Consider the following 24,029-nt stretch of genomic DNA (forward strand, 5'->3'; position numbering starts at 1 on the left):
TTGTTCAGCTGAGGTGAGAAGACGTACCTCCAGACGCGTGGAACCTTTCCTCTTCCCCTGGTATTGGAGGGAAAACATACAGTCGTCTTCTTATCTGACATTCCTGAGTTTCTTTGACAAACTTTGTTTGGTTCTTGCCAACAGTTGTGAACTTGTTATTGTATAAGTAAAAACCTGGTAAAAGCCTGTTGATTTTGTTGTCTTTCATCTGTAGTTGTGTATGTGCTTGAATATTATCTTGAACTAAAGCATTCACAGACAGAGCAGCGGTTTAAAATATTATCTTGAACTAAAGCATTCACAGACAGAGCAGCGGTTTAAAATATTATCTTGAACTAAAGCATTCGCAGACAGAGCAGCGGTTTAAAATATTATCTTGAACTAAAGCATTCGCAGACAGAGCAGCGGTTTAAAATATTATCTTGAACTAAAGCATTCCGACAGAGCATTTGACTTGTTTCTGCATTCATTTAATAAAGCATGTATTAGAGAAAAAATCAGTCCAACCAATAACTACACAATTATTTATTGTGTTAAAATGTTTAAAAATGCATTACTCTCATTTGACCAAAACTTTAATAGGAAACCACAAAAAGTCCAACCCATAGTCATATTCACAACTCCACATGTTGAACCCACCCTGTAGGGAGCTCTTCAACAGGCTAGGGAGGCTTCTGCCTGGTCGCTAGGGAGGCTTCTGCCTGGTCCTGGTCGCTAGGGAGGCTTCTGCCTGGTCCTGGTCGTACAGGGGAGGGTGGGAGGAGCTAGGGAGGCTTCTTCCTGGTCGCACAGCGGAGGTTGAGGAGGAGGAGTGTTCTTGGCAGGTTCTGTCTGTCCTGTTCTGCGTCTCGTCCATCCATTGGTAGGACTGGCAGATTAGCAGATTCTATAGACATTTCTCTGACACCAGTGTTTCAGAGCTGATGGGGAGATTTTTCCGGTTCCCACGGACCAACCAGTCCGGTGCTGAGTCAGAAAGTTCCAAGACTGAAGGGAGGAAGCACGGGTCCTTTTCCAACATCTCCAGTTCATCCAATGGCCATGAGAGAACCGTGGTCTTCACTGGAGCGATGTCGAGAAGGGGCTTGGCAGCGCATCATGTCAGGGTGGGTTGATATCCCAAATGTTAAGGATGGTATAGGGGAGATGTTCAGGATGGTAGGTGGTATAGGGGAGATGTTCAGGATGGTAGGCAGTATAGGGGAGATGTTCAGGATGGTAAGTGGTATAGGGGAGATGTTAAGGATGGTATAGGGGAGATGTTCAGGATGGTAGGTGGTATAGGGGAGATGTTCAGGATGGTAGGTGGTATAGGGGAGATGTTAAGGATGGTATAGGGGAGATGTTCAGGATGGTAGGTGGTATAGGGTAGATGTTAAGGATGGTAGGTGGTATAGGGGAGATGTTCAGGATGGTAGGTGGTATAGGGGAGATGTTCAGGATGGTAAGTGGTATAGGGGAGATGTTCAGGATGGTATAGGGGAGATGTTCAGGATGGTAGGTGGTATAGGGGAGATGTTCAGGATGGTAGGTGGTATAGGGGAGATGTTCAGGATGGTAGGTGGTATAGGGGAGATGTTAAGGATAGTAGGTGGTATAGGGGAGATGTTCAGGATGGTAGGTGGTATAGGGGAGATGTTCAGGATGGTAGGTGGTATAGGGGAGATGTTAAGGATAGTAGGTGGTATAGGGGAGATGTTCAGGATGGTAGGTGGTATAGGGGAGATGTTCAGGATGGTAGGTGGTATAGGGGAGATGTTAAGGATAGTAGGTGGTATAGGGGAGATGTTCAGGATGGTAGGTGGTATAGGGGAGATGTTCAGGATGGTAGGTGGTATAGGGGAGATGTTCAGGATGGTAAGTGGTATAGGGGAGATGTTCAGGATGGTAGGTGGTATAGGGGAGATGTTCAAGATGGTAGGTGGTATAGGGGAGATGTTCAAGATGGTAGGCATAATGAGGGAATCTATTCAGTAGATAGGAGTAGGGAACCAGGTGAAGGCTTAGAACGACAGGCACATTTTCCCCAGATAAATAAAACGGTGAATATTTTAAGAGATATTTGATGGGTTATGGAGAAGTGGTTCTGTGAGGTATCGTGACAGAAAAAGAGAGGTTATGTGTGTTTGATGCCTGAGAGAGAGAACAGTACATGTTGTAAGGAGTGGGGTGTGTTAAAAAAAGACATGGACGACTCAGAAGACACTGATGTTTCAGCAATACTGGGAAATGGACATGGTCAGGAGAGGAAATTAGAGAAGCCTGAGACCTAGAGAGAGGGAAGAGAGAGGATGAGGATGTGCAAACTGGTATGGACTGGTAAGTAGCAGTCTAATGTGAGGACTGGACTGGTAAGTAGCAGTCTAATGTGAGGACTGGACTGGTAAGTAGCAGTCTAATGTGAGGACTGGACTGGTAAGGAGCAGTCTAATGTGAGGACTGGACTGGTAAGTAGCAGTCTAATGTGAGGACTGGACTGGTAAGTAGCAGTCTAATGTGAGGACTGGACAGGTAAGTAGCAGTCTAATGTGAGGACTGGACAGGTAAGTAGCAGTCTAATGTGAGGACTGGACAGGTAAGTAGCAGTCTAATGTGAGGACTGGACTGGTAAGGAGCAGTCTAATGTGAGGACTGGACTGGTAAGTAGCAGTCTAATGTGAGGACTGGACTGGTAAGTAGCAGTCTAATGTGAGGACTGGACTGGTAAGTAGCAGTCTAATGTGAGGACTGGACAGGTAAGTAGCAGTCTAATGTGAGGACTGGACTGGTAAGTAGCAGTCTAATGTGAGGACTGGACTGGTAAGTAGCAGTCTAATGTGAGGACTGGACTGGTAAGTAGCAGTCTAATGTGAGGACTGGACTGGTAAGTAGCAGTCTAATGTGAGGACTGGACTGGTAAGTAGCAGTCTAATGTGAGGACTGGACTGGTAAGTAGCAGTCTAATGTGAGGACTGGACTGGTAAGTAGCAGTCTAATGTGAGGACTGGACTGGTAAGTAGCAGTCTAAAGTGAGGACTGAGGGTTGAAGTGAGGTGAACAGGAAGGAAGTGATGGTATTGGCATGGTTAGGGCAATGTTTTGGTACAGTCAGTATTGAGGTACATTCTGGTAGTTCTGCTCTGTTCTTCATGTGGGATGGGTCTCACCTGGGAGGCCGACCGGCCGAGAAGACCTTTCTGGCTCTCTAGGCATACATGGTCAGCTGGAGCCACTGGACATAGAGGAGAGACATAGAGGGGTAGTATCAGTTAGGATATAGAGGGGTATTATCAGGACATAGAGGGGTAGTATCAGGACATAGAGGGGTAGTATCAGGACATAGAGGGGTAGTATCAGGACATAGAGGGGTAGTATCAGGACATAGAGGGGTAGTATCAGGACATAGAGGGGTAGTATCAGGACATAGAGGGGTAGTATCAGTTAGGATATAGAGGGGTAGTATCAGTTAGGATATAGAGGGGTAGTATCAGTTAGGATATAGAGGGGTAGTATCAGGACATAGAGGGGTAGTATCAGTTAGGACATAGAGGGGTAGTATCAGTTAGGATATAGAGGGGTAGTATCAGGACATAGAGGGGTAGTATCAGGACATAGAGGGGTAGTATCAGGACATAGAGGGGTAGTATCAGGACATAGAGGGGTAGTATCAGTCAGGACATAGAGGGGTAGTATCAGGACATAGAGGGGTAGTATCAGTCAGGACATAGAGGGGTAGTATCAGGACATAGAGGGGTAGTATCAGTTAGGATATAGAGGGGTAGTATCAGGACATAGAGGGGTAGTATCAGGACATAGAGGGGTAGTATCAGGACATAGAGGGGTAGTATCAGTCAGGACATAGAGGGGTAGTATCAGGACATAGAGGGGTAGTATCAGTTAGGATATAGAGGGGTAGTATCAGGACATAGAGGGGTAGTATCAGTTAGGATATAGAGGGGTAGTATCAGTTAGGATATAGAGGGGTAGTATCAGGACATAGAGGGGTAGTATCAGGACACAGAGGGTAGTATCAGGACATAGAGGGGTAGTATCAGGACATAGAGGGTAGTATCAGTCAGGACATAGAGGGGTAGTATCAGGACATAGAGGGGTAGTATCAGTCAGGACATAGAGGGTAGTATCACAGGACATAGAGGGCAGTATCAGTCAGGACATAGAGGGGTAGTATCAGGACATAGAGGGGTAGTATCAGTTAGGATATAGAGGGGTAGTATCAGGACATAGAGGGGTAGTATCAGTCAGGACATAGAGGGGTAGTATCAGGACATAGAGGGGTAGTATCAGTTAGGATATAGAGGGGTAGTATCAGGACATAGAGGGGTAGTATCAGGACATAGAGGGGTAGTATCAGTCAGGACATAGAGGGGTAGTATCAGGACATAGAGGGGTAGTATCAGTCAGGACATAGAGGGGTAGTATCAGGACATAGAGGGGTAGTATCAGTTAGGATATAGAGGGGTAGTATCAGGACATAGAGGGGTAGTATCAGTCAGGACATAGAGGGGTAGTATCAGGACAGAGGGGTAGTATCAGGACATAGAGGGGTAGTATCAGGACATAGAGGGGTAGTATCAGGACATAGAGGGTAGTATCAGGACATAGAGGGGTAGTATCAGTTAGGATATAGAGGGGTAGTATCAGGACATATAGGGGTAGTATCAGTCAGGACATAGAGGGGTAGTATCAGGACATAGAGGGGTAGTATCAGGACATAGAGGGGTAGTATCAGGGCATAGAGGGGTAGTATCAGGACATAGAGGGGTAGTATCAGTTAGGACATAGAGGGGTAGTATCAGTTAGGATATAGAGGGGTAGTATCAGGACATAGAGGGGTAGTATCAGTTAGGACATAGAGGGGTAGTATCAGTTAGGACATAGAGGGGTAGTATCAGTCAGGACATAGAGGGGTAGTATCAGGACATAGAGGGGTAGTATCAGGACATAGAGGGGTAGTATCAGTTAGGATATAGAGGGGTAGTATCAGTTAGGACATAGAGGGGTAGTATCAGGACATAGAGGGGTAGTATCAGGACATAGAGGGGTAGTATCAGTTAGGATATAGAGGGGTAGTATCAGGACATAGAGGGGTAGTATCAGTTAGGACATAGAGGGGTAGTTACAGTTAGGACATAGAGGGGTAGTATCAGTTAGGACATAGAGGGGTAGTATCAGGATATAGAGGGGTAGTATCAGGACATAGAGGGGTAGTATCAGTTAGGACATAGAGGGGTAGTATCAGTTAGGACATAGAGGGGTAGTATCAGTTAGGACATAGAGGGGTAGTATCAGTTAGGATCAGTGGCGGCTCCTGAAAAAATTCTCAGGAGGGGCAATTTTTCTGATGATTTAGGTGACCTACACACATTTTTAAAAAGATATGTCCAGCAACAACATGAAGACAGGGGCAGCATATAAGTCAATACCAGAATCATTTATTGACTGATCTCAGGGAGTGCTCCTAATCTCAGCTTGTTACCTGTATAAAAGACACCTGTCCACAGAAGCAATCAATCAATCAGATTCCAAACTCTCCACCATGGCCAAGACCAAAGAGCTCTCCAAGGATGTCAGGGACAAGATTGGAGACCTACACAAGGCTGGAATAATAATAATAATAATAATAAATGCCATTTAGCAGACGCTTTTATCCAAAGCGACTTACAGTCATGCGTGCATACATTTTTGTGTATGGGTGGTCCCGGGGATCGAACCCACTACCTTGGCGTTACAAGCGCCGTGCTCTACCAGCTGAGCTACAGAAAGTGGATACTCATGGATGCGCATCGCAATTGTAAAATGTCAACACAATTGGAGACACCACGTCATTTTTGGAGACATGTTATTGACAGTAAACTATTGTAGATGCGACTGCTAACTAAATAAAACATTTTAGCTGGCTAGCTAATCATCTTAGCTAAATGTGGGGGCAAACAATTCAGTTATTTACCGTTAATTTGAGGGATTGGGGTGAAAGAAATCGAGTTACATAGTGATACTTTACGATATACTGTATTGACAATATCGCAATATAACCATATCCACCCTGTCCAAAGTCTCTACTTGGTCTCAGTTCTCCAGTAAACTTGTGATTATCAACACTAACCTCATCGTTGTGGCGGCGGACAGCTAGCCTGTATCCCTCATCCAGTTGAGTGGCAATGTTATTTTTTCGTTCGTACCATTTTTTGGAAAATCCTCGGGTGTAGGACTTCCCCCTTTAGTAGAAACCTGTTGAATTATTAAATTTGGTCTGGGGAGGTCCTAATTGTTTCGTTGCCAATTTATCTTCATTTGTTCGCGACAAAAAGGAACTTCTTTCAAAGACACAATCGAGTTGGACTGAAGCCTAGCCATTTTGATAGTAGTGAATTGATTGAGGCTGCTACCCGGTTTTTTCTTAGTTACGTTCATTCATGGTTACGTTACGTATGACGAAAGCGCGTAAGTGCAAGCCCTCAGACACCCATAGAGATTGTATTGAAAGCTCTGAAATTTGAAAAAAATAGATTTTACATGGGAGTCTATGACAGACTTCTGGGCGATTTTCAACCTGACTGAAATCGCCCCAAAAAGTGGGGGGGCCATTTGAAGCACGACTTTACCCTGATTGGACATTTAGTGGCACTGTGGCAGATCAGGCGTCTAGATTACAACACTGATAACTACTGTTGCCGTGATATAATTGATTAGAAAAAAAATCCCTTCCTTTTCCCGTTTGGCAGTGCGTCGCCCATATCGCCCTATTGAACACACCGCCCCTGGTTAGGACATAGAGGGGTAGTATCAGTTAGGACATAGAGGGGTAGTATCAGGACATAGAGGGGTAGTATCAGTTAGGACATAGAGGGGTAGTATCAGGACATAGAGGGGTAGTATCAGTTAGGACATAGAGGGGTAGTATCAGTTAGGATATAGAGGGGTAGTATCAGGACATAGAGGGGTAGTATCAGGACATAGAGGGGTAGTATCAGGACATAGAGGGGTAGTATCAGTTAGGATATAGAGGGGTAGTATCAGGACATAGAGGGGTAGTATCAGTTAGGATATGAGGAGTATCAGGACATAGAGGGAGTATCAGGATATAGAGGGTAGTATCAGTTAGGATATAGAGGGGTAGTATCAGGACATAGAGGGGTAGTATCAGTTAGGATATAGAGGGGTAGTATCAGGACATAGAGGGGTAGTATCAGGACATAGAGGGGTAGTATCAGGACATAGAGGGGTAGTATCAGTTAGGACATAGAGGGGTAGTATCAGTCAGGATATAGAGGGGTAGTATCAGTTAGGATATAGAGGGGTAGTATCAGTTAGGACATAGAGGGGTAGTATCAGGACATAGAGGGGTAGTATCAGTTAGGACATAGAGGGGTAGTATCAGTTAGGATATAGAGGGGTAGTATCAGTTAGGATATAGAGGGGTAGTATCAGTTAGGATATAGAGGGGTAGTATCAGGACATAGAGGGGTAGTATCAGGATATAGAGGGGTAGTATCAGTTAGGACATAGAGGGAGTATCTGGGACATAGAGGGTAGTATCAGTTAGGACATAGAGGGGTAGTATCAGTTAGGATATAGAGGGTAGTATCAGGACATAGAGGGGTAGTATCAGGACATAGAGGGTAGTATCAGGACACAGAGGGTAGTATCAGTTAGGATATAGAGGGTAGTATCAGGACATAGAGGGTAGTATCAGTTAGGATATAGAGGGAGTATCAGGACACAGAGGGTAGTATCAGGACATAGAGGCAGTATCAGTTAGGATATAGAGGGAGTATCAGGACACAGAGGGTAGTATCAGTTAGGATATAGAGGGTAGTATCAGGACATAGAGGGGTAGCATCAGGACATAGAGGGTAGTATCAGGACATAGAGGTAGTATCAGGACATAGAGGGGTAGTATCAGGACATAGAGGGGTAGTATCAGTTAGGATATAGAGGGTAGTATCAGTTAGGACATAGAGGGTAGTATCAGGACATAGAGGGTAGTATCAGTTAGGACATAGAGGGTAGTATCAGGACATAGAGGGGTAGTATCAGTTAGGACATAGAGGGGTAGTATCAGTTAGGACATAGAGGGGTAGTATCAGTTAGGACATAGAGGGGTAGTATCAGTTAGGATATAGAGGGGTAGTATCAGGACATAGAGGGGTAGTATCAGTTAGGATATAGAGGGGTAGTATCAGGACATAGAGGGGTAGTATCAGTTAGGATATAGAGGGGTAGTATCAGTCAGGACATAGAGGGTAGTATCAGTCAGGGACATAGAGGGGTAGTATCAGTTAGGACATAGAGGGGTAGTATCAGTCAGGACATAGAGGGGTAGTATCAGTCAGGACATAGAGGGGTAGTATCAGTAAGGACATAGAGGGGTAGTATCAGTCAGGACATAGAGGGGTAGTATCAGTTAGGATATAGAGGGGAGTATCAGGATATAGAGGGTAGTATCAGGACACAGAGGGTAGTATCAGGACACAGAGGGTAGTATCAGGACACAGAGGGTAGTATCAGGACATAGAGGTAGTATCAGTTAGATATAGAGGGTAGTATCAGTTAGGATATAGAGGGTAGTATCAGGACACAGAGGGTAGTATCCAGGACATAGAGGGGTAGTATCAGGACATAGAGGGGCAGTAACTCAGTTAGGATATAGAGGGTAGTATCAGGACATAGAGGGGTAGTATCAGGACATAGAGGGGTAGTATCAGTTAGGATATAGAGGGTAGTATCAGGACATAGAGGGAGTATCAGGACACAGAGGGTAGTATCAGGACATAGAGGTAGTATCAGTTAGGACATAGAGGAGTAATCAGTTAGGACATAGAGGGTAGTATCAGGACACAGAGGGGTAGTATCAGGACATAGAGGGGTAGTATCAGTTAGAATATAGAGGGGTAGTACTCAGGACATAGAGGGTAGTATCAGGACACAGAGGGGGTAGTATCAGTTAGGATATAGAGGTAGTACTCAGGACACAGAGGGGCAGTATCAGGACACAGAGGGTAGTATCAGTTAGGATATAGAGGAGTACTCAGGACACAGAGGGTAGTATCAGGACATAGAGGGCAGTATCAGGACACAGAGGGTAGTAATCAGTTAGGACATAGAGGGGCAGTATCAGTTGGGACACAGAGGCAGTACTCAGACACAGAGGGCAGTATCAGCCAGGATATAGAGGGAGTATCAGTTAGGATATAGAGGGGTAGTACAGTTAGGATATAGAGGCAGTATCAGTTGATATAGAGGGCAGCACCGGACATGAGGTAGTACACGCACATAGAGGGGTAGTATCAGACATAGAGGCAGTATCAGAGACATAGAGGCAGTATCAGGACATAGAGGGGTAGTATCAGGACATAGAGGGGTAGTATCAGGACATAGAGGGAGTATCAGGACATAGAGAGGTAGTATCAGTTAGATATGGGGGGTAGTATCAGTGCGGGGATATAGAGGGGTAGATCAGTCAGATATAGAGGGTAGTCAGTTAGATATAGAGGGCAGTATCAGGACATAGAGGTGGTATCAGTTAGGACACAGAGGGCAGTACTCGTGCTAGACATAGAGGGTAGTATCAGTTAGGATATAGAGGCAGTATCAGGACATAGAGGGGCAGCATCAGGACACAGAGGCAGTATCAGGACATAGAGGGAGTATCAGTGGGATATAGAGGGCAGTATCAGGACATAGAGGGTAGTATCACTTAGAATATAGAGGTAGTATCAGGACACAGAGGGCAGTATCAGACATAGAGGGGCAGTATCAGGACATAGAGGGGTAGTATCAAGGACATAGAGGGGTAGTAATCAGTTAGATATAGAGGGTAGTATCAGGACACAGAGGTAGTATCAGTTAGGACATAGAGGGGTAGTATCAGGACATAGAGGCAGTATCAGTGACATAGAGGGCAGTATCAGTTAGGACATAGAGGGTAGTATCAGGACATAGAGGGCAGTATCAGTTAGGACATAGAGGGAGTATCAGGCGGGATATAGAGGGGCAGTATCAGTTAGGATATAGAGGTAGTATCAGTTAGGATATAGAGGGAGTATCAGGACATAGAGGCAGTATCAGTTGGACAAGAGGGGTAGTATCAGGCAGGATATAGAGGGGTAGTATCAGTTAGGATATAGAGGAGTATCAGGACATAGAGGGTAGTATCAGTTAGGACATGAGGGAGTATCAGGACATAGAGGGGTAGATCAGTTAGGACATAGAGGGTAGTATCAGGACATAGAGGGGTAGTATCAGGACATAGAGGGGCAGTACAGAGACATAGAGGGCAGTATCCAGGACATAGAGGGTAGTATCAGTAGGACATAGAGGGTAGTATCAGGACATAGAGGGTAGTACAGTTAGGACATAGAGGGTAGTATCAGGACACAGAGGGGTAGCATCAGTTAGGACATAGAGGGTAGTATCAGGACATAGAGGGGTAGTACTCAGTTAGGACATAGAGGGAGTATCGGACATAGAGGGAGTATCAGTTAGGACATAGAGGCAGTATCAGGACACAGAGGGCAGTATCAGTCTAGGACATAGAGGGCAGTAATCGTCAGGACATAGAGGCAGTACTCAGAAGACATAGAGGGTAGTATCAGTTAGGATATAGAGGGTAGTACCGGGACACAGAGGGTAGTATCAGACCAGAGGCAGTATCAGGACATAGAGGGTGTATCAGATACAGAGGAGTATCAGGGACATAGAGGGCAGTATCATTGACATAGAGGTAGTATCAGTCGGACATAGAGGGGTAGTATCAGTCAGATCAGAGGTAGTATCAGGACATAGAGGAGTATCAGACACAGAGGTAGTATCAGGACATAGAGGGTAGTATCAGGACATAGAGGGAGTATCAGTTAGACATAGAGGGTAGTATCAGTTAGGACATAGAGGGTAGTATCAGGACATAGAGGGGCAGTATCAGTTAGACATAGAGGGCAGTATCAGGACATAGAGGAGTACAGGACACAGAGGGTAGTACTGCTAGGACATAGAGGGAGTATCAGTTAGATATAGAGGGTAGTATCAGGACATAGAGGGAGTACTGTCAGGATATAGAGGGAGTATCAGGACATAGAGGGAGTATCAGTTGTGACACAGAGGGGGAGTATCAGGAGGATATAGAGGTAGTATCAGTTAGGATACAGAGGTAGTATCAGGACATAGAGGGCAGTACTGCGACATAGAGGCAGTATCAGTGACATAGAGGGTAGTATCAGTAGGATATAGAGGCAGTATCAGGACATAGAGGGGAGTATCAGTTAGGATCAGAGGGGTAGTATCAGGACACAGAGGGTAGTATCTGCTAGACATAGAGGGTAGCATCAGGACACAGAGGGCAGTATCAGTTAGATATAGAGGGCAGTATCAGTTAGATATAGAGGTCAGTATCAGGACATAGAGGGTAGTATCAGTAGACATAGAGGCGTAGTATCAGTCAGGACATAGAGGGATATCAGGACATAGAGGGTAGTATCAGGACATAGAGGGGTAGTATCAGGACATAGAGGGTAGTATCAGGACACAGAGGGGTAGTATCAGTCAGGACATAGAGGGGTAGTATCATAGGACATAGAGGGGTAGTATCAGTTAGGACATAGAGGGGCAGTATCAGAGACACAGAGGGTAGTATCAGTCAGGACACAGAGGGGCAGTATCAGTCAGGACACAGAGGGTAGTATGTGCTAGGATATAGAGGGGCAGTACTCAGGACATAGAGGGTAGTATCAGTTAGGATATAGAGGAGTATCAGAGACATAGAGGGTAGTATCAGGAGACATAGAGGTAGTATCAGTTAGGACATAGAGGTAGTATCAGGACACAGAGGGGGTAGTATCGCGGATCATAGAGGGGAGTATCAGTTAGGACATAGAGGGAGTATCAGTTAGACATAGAGGAGTATCAGGACATAGAGGGGTAGTATCAGGGACATAGAGGGGAGTATCAGTTAGGACACAGAGGGAGTATCATGACAAGAGGGTAGTATCAGGACATAGAGGGGTAGTATCAGTTAGGATATAGAGGGTAGTATCAGGACATAGAGGGGCAGTATCAGTGGACATAGAGGGGCAGTATCAGGACATAGAGGGTAGCAGATCAGTTAGATATAGAGGGTAGTATCAGGATATAGAGGTAGTATCAGGACATAGAGGGGTAGTATCAGTTAGGACATAGAGGGGTAGTATCAGTCAGGACATAGAGGGGTAGTATCAGTTAGGATATAGAGGGGCAGTATCAGGACATAGAGGGGTAGTATCAGTGGACACAGAGGGTAGTACTGCTAGGACATAGAGGGTAGTATCAGGACATAGAGGGGTAGTATCAGTTAGGATATAGAGGGGAGTATCAGTGACATAGAGGGTAGTATCAGCTAGGACACAGAGGTAGTATCAGTTAGGACATAGAGGCAGTAGTATCAGGATATAGAGGGAGTTCAGGACATAGAGGGGTAGTATCAGTTAGGACACAGAGGGCAGTACTCAGGACACAGAGGGGCAGTATCAGGACATAGAGGGGTAGTATCAGTTAGACATAGAGGGTAGTACTCAGGACACAGAGGTAGTATCAGTTAGGACATAGAGGGTAGTATCAGGACATAGAGGGGTAGTATCAGTTAGGACATAGAGGGTAGTATCAGGATATAGAGGTCAGTATCAGTAGGACATAGAGGGTAGTACTGCTAGGACATAGAGGTAGTACTCAGGACATAGAGGGCAGTATCCAGTTAGGATATAGAGGGCAGTATCAGTCAGGACATAGAGGGAGTATCAGTTAGGATATAGAGGGTAGTATCAGTGACATAGAGGGTAGTATCAGGACATAGAGGGTAGTACTGCTAGGACATAGAGGGAGTAGTATCAGTTAGGACACAGAGGTAGTACTCAGGGACATAGAGGTAGCAGTCAGGACATAGAGGGGTAGTATCAGTTAGACATAGAGGGGTAGTATCATGGGACATAGAGGGTAGTATCAGCCAGGATATAGAGGGTAGTATCAGACATAGAGGTAGTATCAGCTAGGATATAGAGGGTAGTATCAGTTAGGATATAGAGGGCAGTATCAGTTAGATATAGAGGGTAGTATCAGTCAGGATATAGAGGGGTAGTATCAGGACACAGAGGGCAGTAATCAGGACATAGAGGGAGTATCAGTTAGGACATAGAGGGTAGTATCAGGACATAGAGGGTAGTATCAGTTAGGACACAGAGGGGTAGTATCAGGACATAGAGGGTAGTATCAGTTGGGACACAGAGGGCAGTATCAGGACACAGAGGGTAGTACTGCAGGACACAGAGGGTAGTATCAGGACATAGAGGGGAGTATCAGTTAGGACATAGAGGGCAGTATCAGGCAGGATATAGAGGGGCAGTATCAGTTAGGATATAGAGGGGAGTATCAGTTAGGATATAGAGGGGCAGTACCGGGACACAGAGGGGCAGTATCAGGACATAGAGGGTAGTATCAGGCACAGAGGGGTAGTATCAGTCAGGACATAGAGGGTAGCATCAGGACACAGAGGGCAGTATCAGTTAGGACACAGAGGTAGTATCAGGACATAGAGGGAGTATCAGGACATAGAGGGGTAGTATCAGGACATAGAGGGGAGTAATCAGTTAGGATATAGAGGGAGTATCAGGACATAGAGGGCAGTATCAGTTAGGACATAGAGGGTAGTATCAGTTAGGACATAGAGGGTAGTATCAGGACATAGAGGGTAGTATCAGGACATAGAGGCTAGTATCAGGACATAGAGGGGCAGTATCAGGATATAGAGGGGTAGTATCAGTTAGGATATAGAGGGTAGTATCAGTTAGGATATAGAGGGGAGTATCAGACATAGAGGTAGTATCAGTTAGGACATAGAGGGTAGTATCAGGACATAGAGGGGTAGTATCAGGACACAGAGGGGTAGTATCAGTCAGGACATAGAGGGTAGTATCAGGACATGAGGGGTAGTATCAGTTAGGACATAGAGGGTAGTATCAGGACACAGAGGGCAGTATCAGTCAGGACATAGAGGGTAGTATCAGTTGACATAGAGGGGTAGTTACAGTTAGATATAGAGGGGAGTATCAGGACATAGAGGGGTAGTACTCAGTTAGGACATAGAGGGGTAGTATCAGTTAGGACATAGAGGGGTAGTATCAGGACATAGAGGGAGTATCAGGACATAGAGGAGTATCAGACATAGAGGGTAGTATCAGGACATAGAGGGGTAGTATCAGTTAGGATATAGAGGGGTAGTATCAGTTAGGATATAGAGGGGTAGTATCAGGACATAGAGGGGTAGTATCAGTTAGGACATAGAGGGGTAGTATCAGGACATAGAGGGGTAGTATCAGGCAGGATATAGAGGTAGTATCAGTTAGGATATAGAGGGGTAGTATCAGTAGATATAGAGGGTAGTATCAGGACATAGAGGGTAGTATCAGTCAGGATATAGAGGGGTAGTATCAGTTAGGATATAGAGGGTAGTATCAGTCAGGACATAGAGGGGTAGTATCAGGACACAGAGGGTAGTATCAGTTAGGACATAGAGGGTAGTATCAGTCAGGATATAGAGGGGAGTATCAGTTAGGATATAGAGGGGTAGTATCAGTCAGGACATAGAGGGTAGTATCAGTTAGGATATAGAGGGTAGTACAGCATGAGGGTAGTATCAGTTAGACATAGAGGGTAGTATCAGGACATAGAGGGCAGTATCGTGATATAGAGGGCAGTACTGTAGATATAGAGGGTAGTATCAGTCAGGATATAGAGGGGTAGTATCAGTTAGGACATAGAGGGAGTATCATGGACATAGAGGGGTAGTACTGCAGGATATAGAGGGGTAGTATCAGTCAGACATAGAGGTAGTATCAGTTAGGATATAGAGGGTAGTATCAGTTAGGACATAGAGGGGAGTATCAGGACATAGAGGGGTAGTATCAGTTAGGACATAGAGGGGTAGTATCAGTTGGACATAGAGGGGTAGTATCAGGACACAGAGGGGTAGTATCAGTCAGGATATAGAGGGTAGTATCAGTTAGGACATAGAGGGAGTATCAGCAGATATAGAGGAGTACGACATAGAGGCTAGTATCAGGACATAGAGGGTAGTATCAGCTTCAGGACATAGAGGGGTAGTATCAGTTAGGACATAGAGGGGTAGTATCAGGACATAGAGGTAGTATCAGGACATAGAGGGTAGTATCAGGATACAGAGGGCAGTATCAGGATATAGAGGGGCAGTATCAGGACATAGAGGGAGTACAATCAGAGTATCAGTGGACATAGAGGGTAGTATCAGTTAGGATATAGAGGAGTACTGCCGGACACGAGGGTAGTATCAGGACAAGAGGGTAGTATCAGGATATAGAGAGCAGTCCAGGATATGAGGAGTACAGTTAGGACATAGAGGGAGTATCAGTTAGGATATAGAGGAGTATCAGGACATAGAGGGTAGTACTGGGACACAGAGGTAGTATCAGGACACAGAGGGTAGTATCAGGACAGAGGGCAGTATCAGGACATAGAGGGTAGTATCAGGACATAGAGGGCAGTATCAGTTAGGATATAGAGGTAGCACAGGACATAGAGGGTAGTATCAGGCAGGATATAGAGGGGTAGTATCAGGACATAGAGGGGTAGTATCAGACAGGATATAGAGGGGCAGTATCAGGACATAGAGGGGTAGTATCAGGCGGATATAGAGGGTAGTATCAGCTAGGATATAGAGGGGTAGTATCAAGTTAGGACATAGAGGGTAGTATCAGGACACAGAGGGGTAGTATCAGGACATAGAGGGGTAGTATCAGGACATAGAGGGTAGTATCAGTTAGGACATAGAGGGTAGTATCAGGATATAGAGGGGTAGTATCAGGACATAGAGGGGTAGTATCAGTTAGGACATAGAGGGGTAGTATCAGGACATAGAGGGGTAGTATCAGTTAGGACATAGAGGGGTAGTATCATAGCGCACCATAGAAAACAAGGAGTGAAAAGACATTAGCGCTGAAGAATGTCTTCTGTCGACACAGCCCCTAAGGCAACACGTTATTCGTCATCGTACTCCATACTGTGTAACGTTAGCATTAGCAGCATACCTCCAAGACACTGAGTCTGATCGTACCATCCCCATCCTGGTCAAAGGCCTGGAACGCCCCTGCAAACAAACCCCATTTCATCAATCAATCAATAAAACATGAACATGGCTTTGAGCCGGACCAGATAGAATAGGAAGGTGAAGTTTGTGTGCGCGTGAGTGACTTACTGAACATGGCTTCGAGCCGGACCAGACAGCTGATGAAGCTGTCAAAGTCGATGTTCATGCCCTCGTTGGCGTAACGCATGGTGATGATGTCATACAGCTGGTTGTTGAGACGGAAGCCTGAACGGGTCACAAGACACAACTGAGCAGTGACAAGACCGTTAGAGATAAAATATATTGGACATAGAGATTAGGCTGTGGAGTGGATGGAGTCAGTTACCAGGCTGCCACATTTAACGATAACACTAAGGTCTGAATACATTTACTCTGATTTTTAAATGACCTCTAACAATGTCACAGATACTCTGAATACTTTTCTAACACTTTTCTTACCTCGTCCCCAGGATTGGATTGCTCGCGCATAGATCCTGGTAACATTGTGCAACAAAGTGGGACTTTGGGTGTGGATAAAATAGAGGCCGGAGATGGAGCGAGCTGGCTACAGCTGTATTAGATGGGACTTTTCAAAAATGGCGACAATCGAAATAAATGTTCTATTTACATGTAAGTCATTTAGCAGACGCTCTTATCCAGAGCGACTTACACGTAGTGAGTGCATACATTATTATTTTTTTGTTATATATATATATATATATATTTTTTTTTTTTCATACTGCCCCCCCGTGGGAATCGAACCCACAACCCTGGCGTTGCAAACGCCATGCTCTACCAACTGAGCTACATCCCTGCCGGCCATTCCCTCCCATACCCTGGACGACGCTGGGCCAATTGTACGCCGCCCCATGGGTCTATCACATTGGCTTTATTCTTTTAAGGAAGCCCAACTGATTCTGAGTTTGGGCCAGTAGTGGGGTGTGGGTAAAATCACTGGGGAAGCCAGGCCAGTCAAAAAGCCATATTACAACCTATGTTGTGATAATTGCGTTGTTTGCTCTATATCCCATTAGTTCATACGCCACCGTGATATACAATAAGGTCGTGACAACAAAAAGACAACAGTCAAACAGTGAAGGACTAAATTCAACTACACATACTGTTTGTTTCGTCACAAAACCCGGAGAGCAACGTCTGTCCGGTAATATTGCACGTAACAAACTGTTTATATGACCTGCAGCACGGTCAAGCAAGTTCACGTTTTCGACAGTTTACTAAACCACTACTGCTTTAGAACCACAGAGTTACAGCAAGTCAGCCCAAAGACAACAGGAGCACTGCCTCCACTATACTAACTAACCCTAACCCTAACCCAAAGACAACAGGAGCACTGCCTCCACTATACTAACTAACCCTAACCCTAACCCAAAGACAACAGGAGCCCTGCCTCCACTATACTAACTAACCCTAACCCTAACCCAAAGACAACAGGAGCACTGCCTCCACTATACTAACTAACCCTAACCCTAACCCAAAGACAACAGGAGCCCTGCCTCCACTATACTAACTAACCCTAACCCAACCCAAAAGACAACAGGAGCACTGCCTCCACTATACTAACTAACCCTAACCCTAACCCAAAGACAACAGGAGCACTGCCTCCACTATACTAACTAACCCTAACCCTAACCCAAAGACAACAGGAGCACTGCCTCCACTATACTAACTAACCCTAACCCTAACCCAAAGACAACAGGAGCCCTGCCTCCACTATACTAACTAACCCTAACCCAAAGACAACAGGAGCACTGCCTCCACTATACTAACTAACCCTAACCCTAACCCAAAGACAACAGGAGCCCTGCCTCCACTATACTAACTAACCCTAACCCTAACCCAAAGACAACAGGAGCACTGCCTCCACTATACTAACTAACCCTAACCCTAACCCAAAGACAACAGGAGCACTGCCTCCACTATACTAACTAACCCTAACCCTAACCCAAAGACAACAGGAGCCCTGCCTCCACTATACTAACTAACCCTAACCCTAACCCAAAGACAACAGGAGCACTGCCTCCACTATACTAACTAACCCTAACCCTAACCCAAAGACAACAGGAGCCCTGCCTCCACTATACTAACTAACCCTAACCCTAACCCAAAGACAACAGGAGCACTGCCTCCACTATACTAACTAACCCTAACCCTAACCCAAAGACAACAGGAGCACTGCCTCCACTATACTAACTAACCCTAACCCTAACCCAAAGACAACAGGAGCACTGCCTCCACTATACTAACTAACCCTAACCCTAACCCAAAGACAACAGGAGCCCTGCCTCCACTATACTAACTAACCCTAACCCAAAGACAACAGGAGCACTGCCTCCACTATACTAACTAACCCTAACCCTAACCCAAAGACAACAGGAGCCCTGCCTCCACTATACTAACTAACCCTAACCCTAACCCAAAGACAACAGGAGCACTGCCTCCACTATACTAACTAACCCTAACCCTAACCCAAAGACAACAGGAGCCCTGCCTCCACTATACTAACTAACCCTAACCCTAACCCAAAGACAACAGGAGCACTGCCTCCACTATACTAACTAACCCTAACCCTAACCCAAAGACAACAGGAGCACTGCCTCCACTATACTAACTAACCCTAACCCTAACCCAAAGACAACAGGAGCCCTGCCTCCACTATACTAACTAACCCTAACCCAAAGACAACAGGAGCACTGCCTCCACTATACTAACTAACCCTAACCCTAACCCAAAGACAACAGGAGCCCTGCCTCCACTATACTAACTAACCCTAACCCTAACCCAAAGACAACAGGAGCACTGCCTCCACTATACTAACTAACCCTAACCCTAACCCAAAGACAACAGGAGCCCTGCCTCCACTATACTAACTAACCCTAACCCTAACCCAAAGACAACAGGAGCACTGCCTCCACTATACTAACTAACCCTAACCCTAACCCAAAGACAACAGGAGCACTGCCTCCACTATACTAACTAACCCTAACCCTAACCCAAAGACAACAGGAGCACTGCCTCCACTATACTAACTAACCCTAACCCTAACCCAAAGACAACAGGAGCACTGCCTCCACTATACTAACTAACCCTAACCCTAACCCAAAGACAACAGGAGCACTGCCTCCACTATACTAACTAACCCTAACCCTAACCCAAAGACAACAGGAGCACTGCCTCCACTATACTAACTAACCCTAACCCTAACCCAAAGACAACAGGAGCACTGCCTCCACTATACTAACTAACCCTAACCCAAAGACAACAGGAGCACTGCCTCCACTATACTAACTAACCCTAACCCTAACCCAAAGACAACAGGAGCACTGCCTCCACTATACTAACTAACCCTAACCCAAAGACAACAGGAGCACTGCCTCCACTATACTAACTAACCCTAACCCAAAGACAACAGGAGCACTGCCTCCACTATACTAACTAACCCTAACCCTAACCCAAAGACAACAGGAGCACTGCCTCCACTATACTAACTAACCCTAACCCTAACCCAAAGACAACAGGAGCACTGCCTCCACTATACTAACTAACCCTAACCCTAACCCAAAGACAACAGGAGCACTGCCTCCACTATACTAACTAACCCTAACCCTAACCCAAAGACAACAGGAGCACTGCCTCCACTATACTAACTAACCCTAACCCTAACCCAAAGACAACAGGAGCACTGCCTCCACTATACTAACTAACCCTAACCCTAACCCAAAGACAACAGGAGCACTGCCTCCACTATACTAACTAACCCTAACCCAAAGACAACAGGAGCACTGCCTCCACTATACTAACTAACCCTAACCCTAACCCAAAGACAACAGGAGCCCTGCCTCCACTATACTAACTAACCCTAACCCAAAGACAACAGGAGCACTGCCTCCACTATACTAACTAACCCTAACCTAACCCAAAGCCAACAGGAGCACTGCCTCCACTATACTAACTAACCCTAACCCTAACCCAAAGACAACAGGAGCACTGCCTCCACTATACTAACTAACCCTAACCCTAACCCAAAGACAACAGGAGCCCTGCCTCCGCTATACTAACTAACCCTAACCCAAAGACAACAGGAGCACTGCCTCCACTATACTAACTAACCCTAACCCTAACCCAAAGACAACAGGAGCACTGCCTCCACTATACTAACTAACCCTAACCCTAACCCAAAGACAACAGGAGCCCTGCCTCCACTATACTAACTAACCCTAACCCTAACCCAAAGACAACAGGAGCACTGCCTCCACTATACTAACTAACCCTAACCCTAACCCAAAGACAACAGGAGCCCTGCCTCCGCTATACTAACTAACCCTAACCCAAAGACAACAGGAGCACTGCCTCCACTATACTAACTAACCCTAACCCAAAGACAACAGGAGCACTGCCTCCACTATACTAACTAACCCTAACCCTAACCCAAAGACAACAGGAGCACTGCCTCCACTATACTAACTAACCCTAACCCTAACCCAAAGACAACAGGAGCACTGCCTCCACTATACTAACTAACCCTAACCCTAACCCAAAGACAACAGGAGCACTGCCTCCACTATACTAACTAACCCTAACCCTAACCCAAAGACAACAGGAGCACTGCCTCCACTATACTAACTAACCCTAACCCTAACCCAAAGACAACAGGAGCACTGCCTCCACTATACTAACTAACCCTAACCCTAACCCAAAGACAACAGGAGCACTGCCTCCACTATACTAACTAACCCTAACCCTAACCCAAAGACAACAGGAGCACTGCCTCCACTATACTAACTAACCCTAACCCTAACCCAAAGACAACAGGAGCACTGCCTCCACTATACTAACTAACCCTAACCCTAACCCAAAGACAACAGGAGCACTGCCTCCACTATACTAACTAACCCTAACCCTAACCCAAAGACAACAGGAGCACTGCCTCCACTATACTAACTAACCCTAACCCTAACCCAAAGACAACAGGAGCACTGCCTCCACTATACTAACTAACCCTAACCCTAACCCAAAGACAACAGGAGCACTACCTCCACTATACTAACTAACCCTAACCCTAACCCAAAGACAACAGGAGCACTGCCTCCACTATACTAACTAACCCTAACCCTAACCCAAAGACAACAGGAGCACTGCCTCCACTATACTAACTAACCCTAACCCTAACCCAAAGACAACAGGAGCACTGCCTCCGCTATTCCAGCCCCATTTCAACTTAAACATTTAAACATAATTAAATCAACAAGGCTATATATGCTTCGTTTAATACACTGAAAACAAACTTAATGATACCAAAAAACAATTTTGTCTAATCAATGTTGCTAAATATCATGTGGCTGTCCATGGTACTGATTTTTGGGCGCGCAAGTAAAGAAATATTGGGGACTCAACCTACTACCCTTGTAGACTAGTTGGCAAAACGGTCTATGGCTCTCTACGCTTTTAGTTTTAGTTTTCATAAGCTAGCAAGCATTTTAGCTAGGTAGCCTAACTTCCTCACATGGGCAACAATGAACCAGCTAAGTTAGCTAGCTAGCTAACATGGGCAACAATGAACCAGCTAAGTTAGCTAGCTAGCTAACATGGGCAACAATGAACCAGCTAAGTTAGCTAGCTAGCTAACGTGAGCCTACTGGGCTACATCTAGGCTACGTGAATATGTATGAGTAGCCTGCATCATTCTTCGGCGGTGGAACTTAAACAAGCATGTCCACTCTATGGCAGGAGTTATGTGGAAATAGGGGTGCATTGCCCTCTGCTGGGTGCCTTTTTTAAATCACTTGTGCTGCTTGCTCTTTGAAGTCGACAATGTAGCGGGGAGGTTCTAAGGCTTGTGCTGGATGGTGATGGACTGAGAGATCAGCCAATCAAAACCGTTGTCTGTTTTCGCCACTCCTGCCATAGACTCCCAGTCAAGTCCCGTTCTGAGGCGCTAGTCCCGTTCTGAGGCGCTGTGAAACCAGACGTCTCCACAGAGAGGGAGCCGGCTGGTGGGTGTGACTAACAATTTTCTTCCTAATAGAAGTATCTACTCTAACATCACCTAGATTTACATTTACATTTTAGTCATTTAGCAGACGCTCTTATCCAGAGATATTCTGGATACTTTTCTTTCGATACAGAGGACCCTCTTTATAATACAGTGCATTCGGAAAGTATTCAGACCCCTTGACTTTTTCCACATTTTGTTACATTACAGCATTATTCTAAAATTGATTACATTGTTTTTTCCTCATCAATCTACACACAATACCCCATAATGACAAAGCGAAAACAGGTTTTTAGTCATTTTTGCTAATTTATTCAAAATAAAAAACAGATGGAGGTGACCAAGAACCCGATGGTCACTCCGACAGAGCTCCAGAGTTCCTCTGTGGAGATGGGAGAACATTCCAGAAGGACAACCATCTCTGCAGCACTCCACCAATCAGGCCTTTATGGTAGAGTGGCCAGAAAGAAGCCACTCCTCAGTAAAAGGCACATGAAGGCCTGCGCACCTAAAGACTCTCAGACCATGAGAAACAAGATTGAACTCTTTGGCCTGAATGCCAAGTGTCACGTCTGGAGGAAACCTGGCTTCATCCCTACGGTGAAGCATGGTGGTGGCAGCGTCATGCTGTGGGGATGTTTTTCAGAGGCAGGGACTGCGAGACTAGTCAGGATCGAGGGAAAGATGAACGGAGCAAAGTACAGAGAGATCCTTGATGAAAACCTGCTCCAGAGCGCTCAGGACCTCAGACTGGGGCGAAGGTTCACCTTCCAACAGGACAACGACCCTAAGCACACAGCCAAGACAACGCAGGAGTGTCTCTAAATGTCCTTGAGTGGCCCAGCCAGAGCCCGGACTTTAACCCTATCAAACATCAACCTGGCAGAGCTTGAGAGGACCTGCAGAGAAGAATGGGAGAATCTCCCCAAATACAGGTGTGCCAAGCTTGTAGCGTCATACCCAAGAAGACTCGAGGTTGTAATCGCTGCCAAAGGTGCTTCAACAAAGTACTGAATAAAGGGTCTGAATAATTATGTAAATGTAATATTTCAGTTTATTTTTTAATTGCAACAATTTCAAAAAACCTGTTTTTGCTTTGTCATTGTGGGGTATTGTGTGTAGATTGACGAGGGGAAAACAACTATTTAATCAATTTTAGAATAAGGCTTTAATGTAACAAAATGGGGGGGGGAAAGTCAAGGGGTCTGAATACTTTCCGAATGCACTGTATATCTACTATAGTACTCTATGTTAGGAACTTAATTTCAATGCTGAAAGTGTTCTGGAATGTAAAGGGTATCAATCACCCTATAAAGATAAATAAAACGATATCCTTCCTGGAAAGGAGAGGGCAGCTTTCTATAGGGCAGTGGTGTAAAAAGTACCCAATTTGTTATACTTGTGTAAAAGTAAAGATACCTTAATAAGTGGAAGTCACCCAGTAAAATACCACTTGAGTAAAAGTATTTGGTTTTAAATATACTTAAGTATCAAAAGTAAAAGTGTAAATCATATCAAATACTTTATATTAAGCCAACCAGACGGCACCATTTTCATTTTTTTTTTCAGTTACGGATAGCCAGCGGCACACTCCAACACTCAGACATCATTTACAAATTTAAGCATGTGTGTTTAGTGAGTCCGCCAGATCAGAGGCAGCAGGGAGGACCAGGGATGTTCTCTTGATAAGTACGTGAATTGGACCACAAGCATTCAAAATGTAACGAGTACTTTTGGGTGTCAGGGAAAATGTATGGAGTAAAAAGTACATTATTTTCTTTAGGAATGTAGTGAAGTAAAAGTTGTCAAATATATAAATAGTAAAGTACAGATACCCCCAAAAACTACCTAAGTAGTACTTTAAAGTATTTTTACTTAATTACTTTACACCACTGCTAT

At 45.2% G+C, this 24,029-nt stretch overlaps 1 protein-coding gene across 1 annotated transcript in view; it reads right to left on the reverse strand.

Annotated features, from left to right (window-relative positions):
* Positions 1-510: 510 nt before the first annotated feature.
* The window catches only part of capn3a (calpain 3a, (p94)), a 61,666-nt gene continuing 38,147 nt past the window's right edge, over positions 511-24,029 (reverse strand). Inside the window, exons 20-23 of the mRNA XM_045209083.1 lie at positions 16,250-16,366; positions 16,083-16,141; positions 3,147-3,211; positions 511-2,269 (exon numbers count right to left, since the gene is read on the reverse strand). Coding sequence (XP_045065018.1) covers positions 3,185-3,211; positions 16,083-16,141; positions 16,250-16,366 — 203 coding nt within the window. The 3' untranslated portion in view covers positions 511-2,269; positions 3,147-3,184. The remainder of the gene's footprint in view (positions 2,270-3,146; positions 3,212-16,082; positions 16,142-16,249; positions 16,367-24,029) is intronic.

This window comes from Coregonus clupeaformis, chromosome 29, assembly GCF_020615455.1.
Source record: "Coregonus clupeaformis isolate EN_2021a chromosome 29, ASM2061545v1, whole genome shotgun sequence".
Classification (NCBI taxonomy): Eukaryota; Metazoa; Chordata; class Actinopteri; order Salmoniformes; family Salmonidae; genus Coregonus; species Coregonus clupeaformis.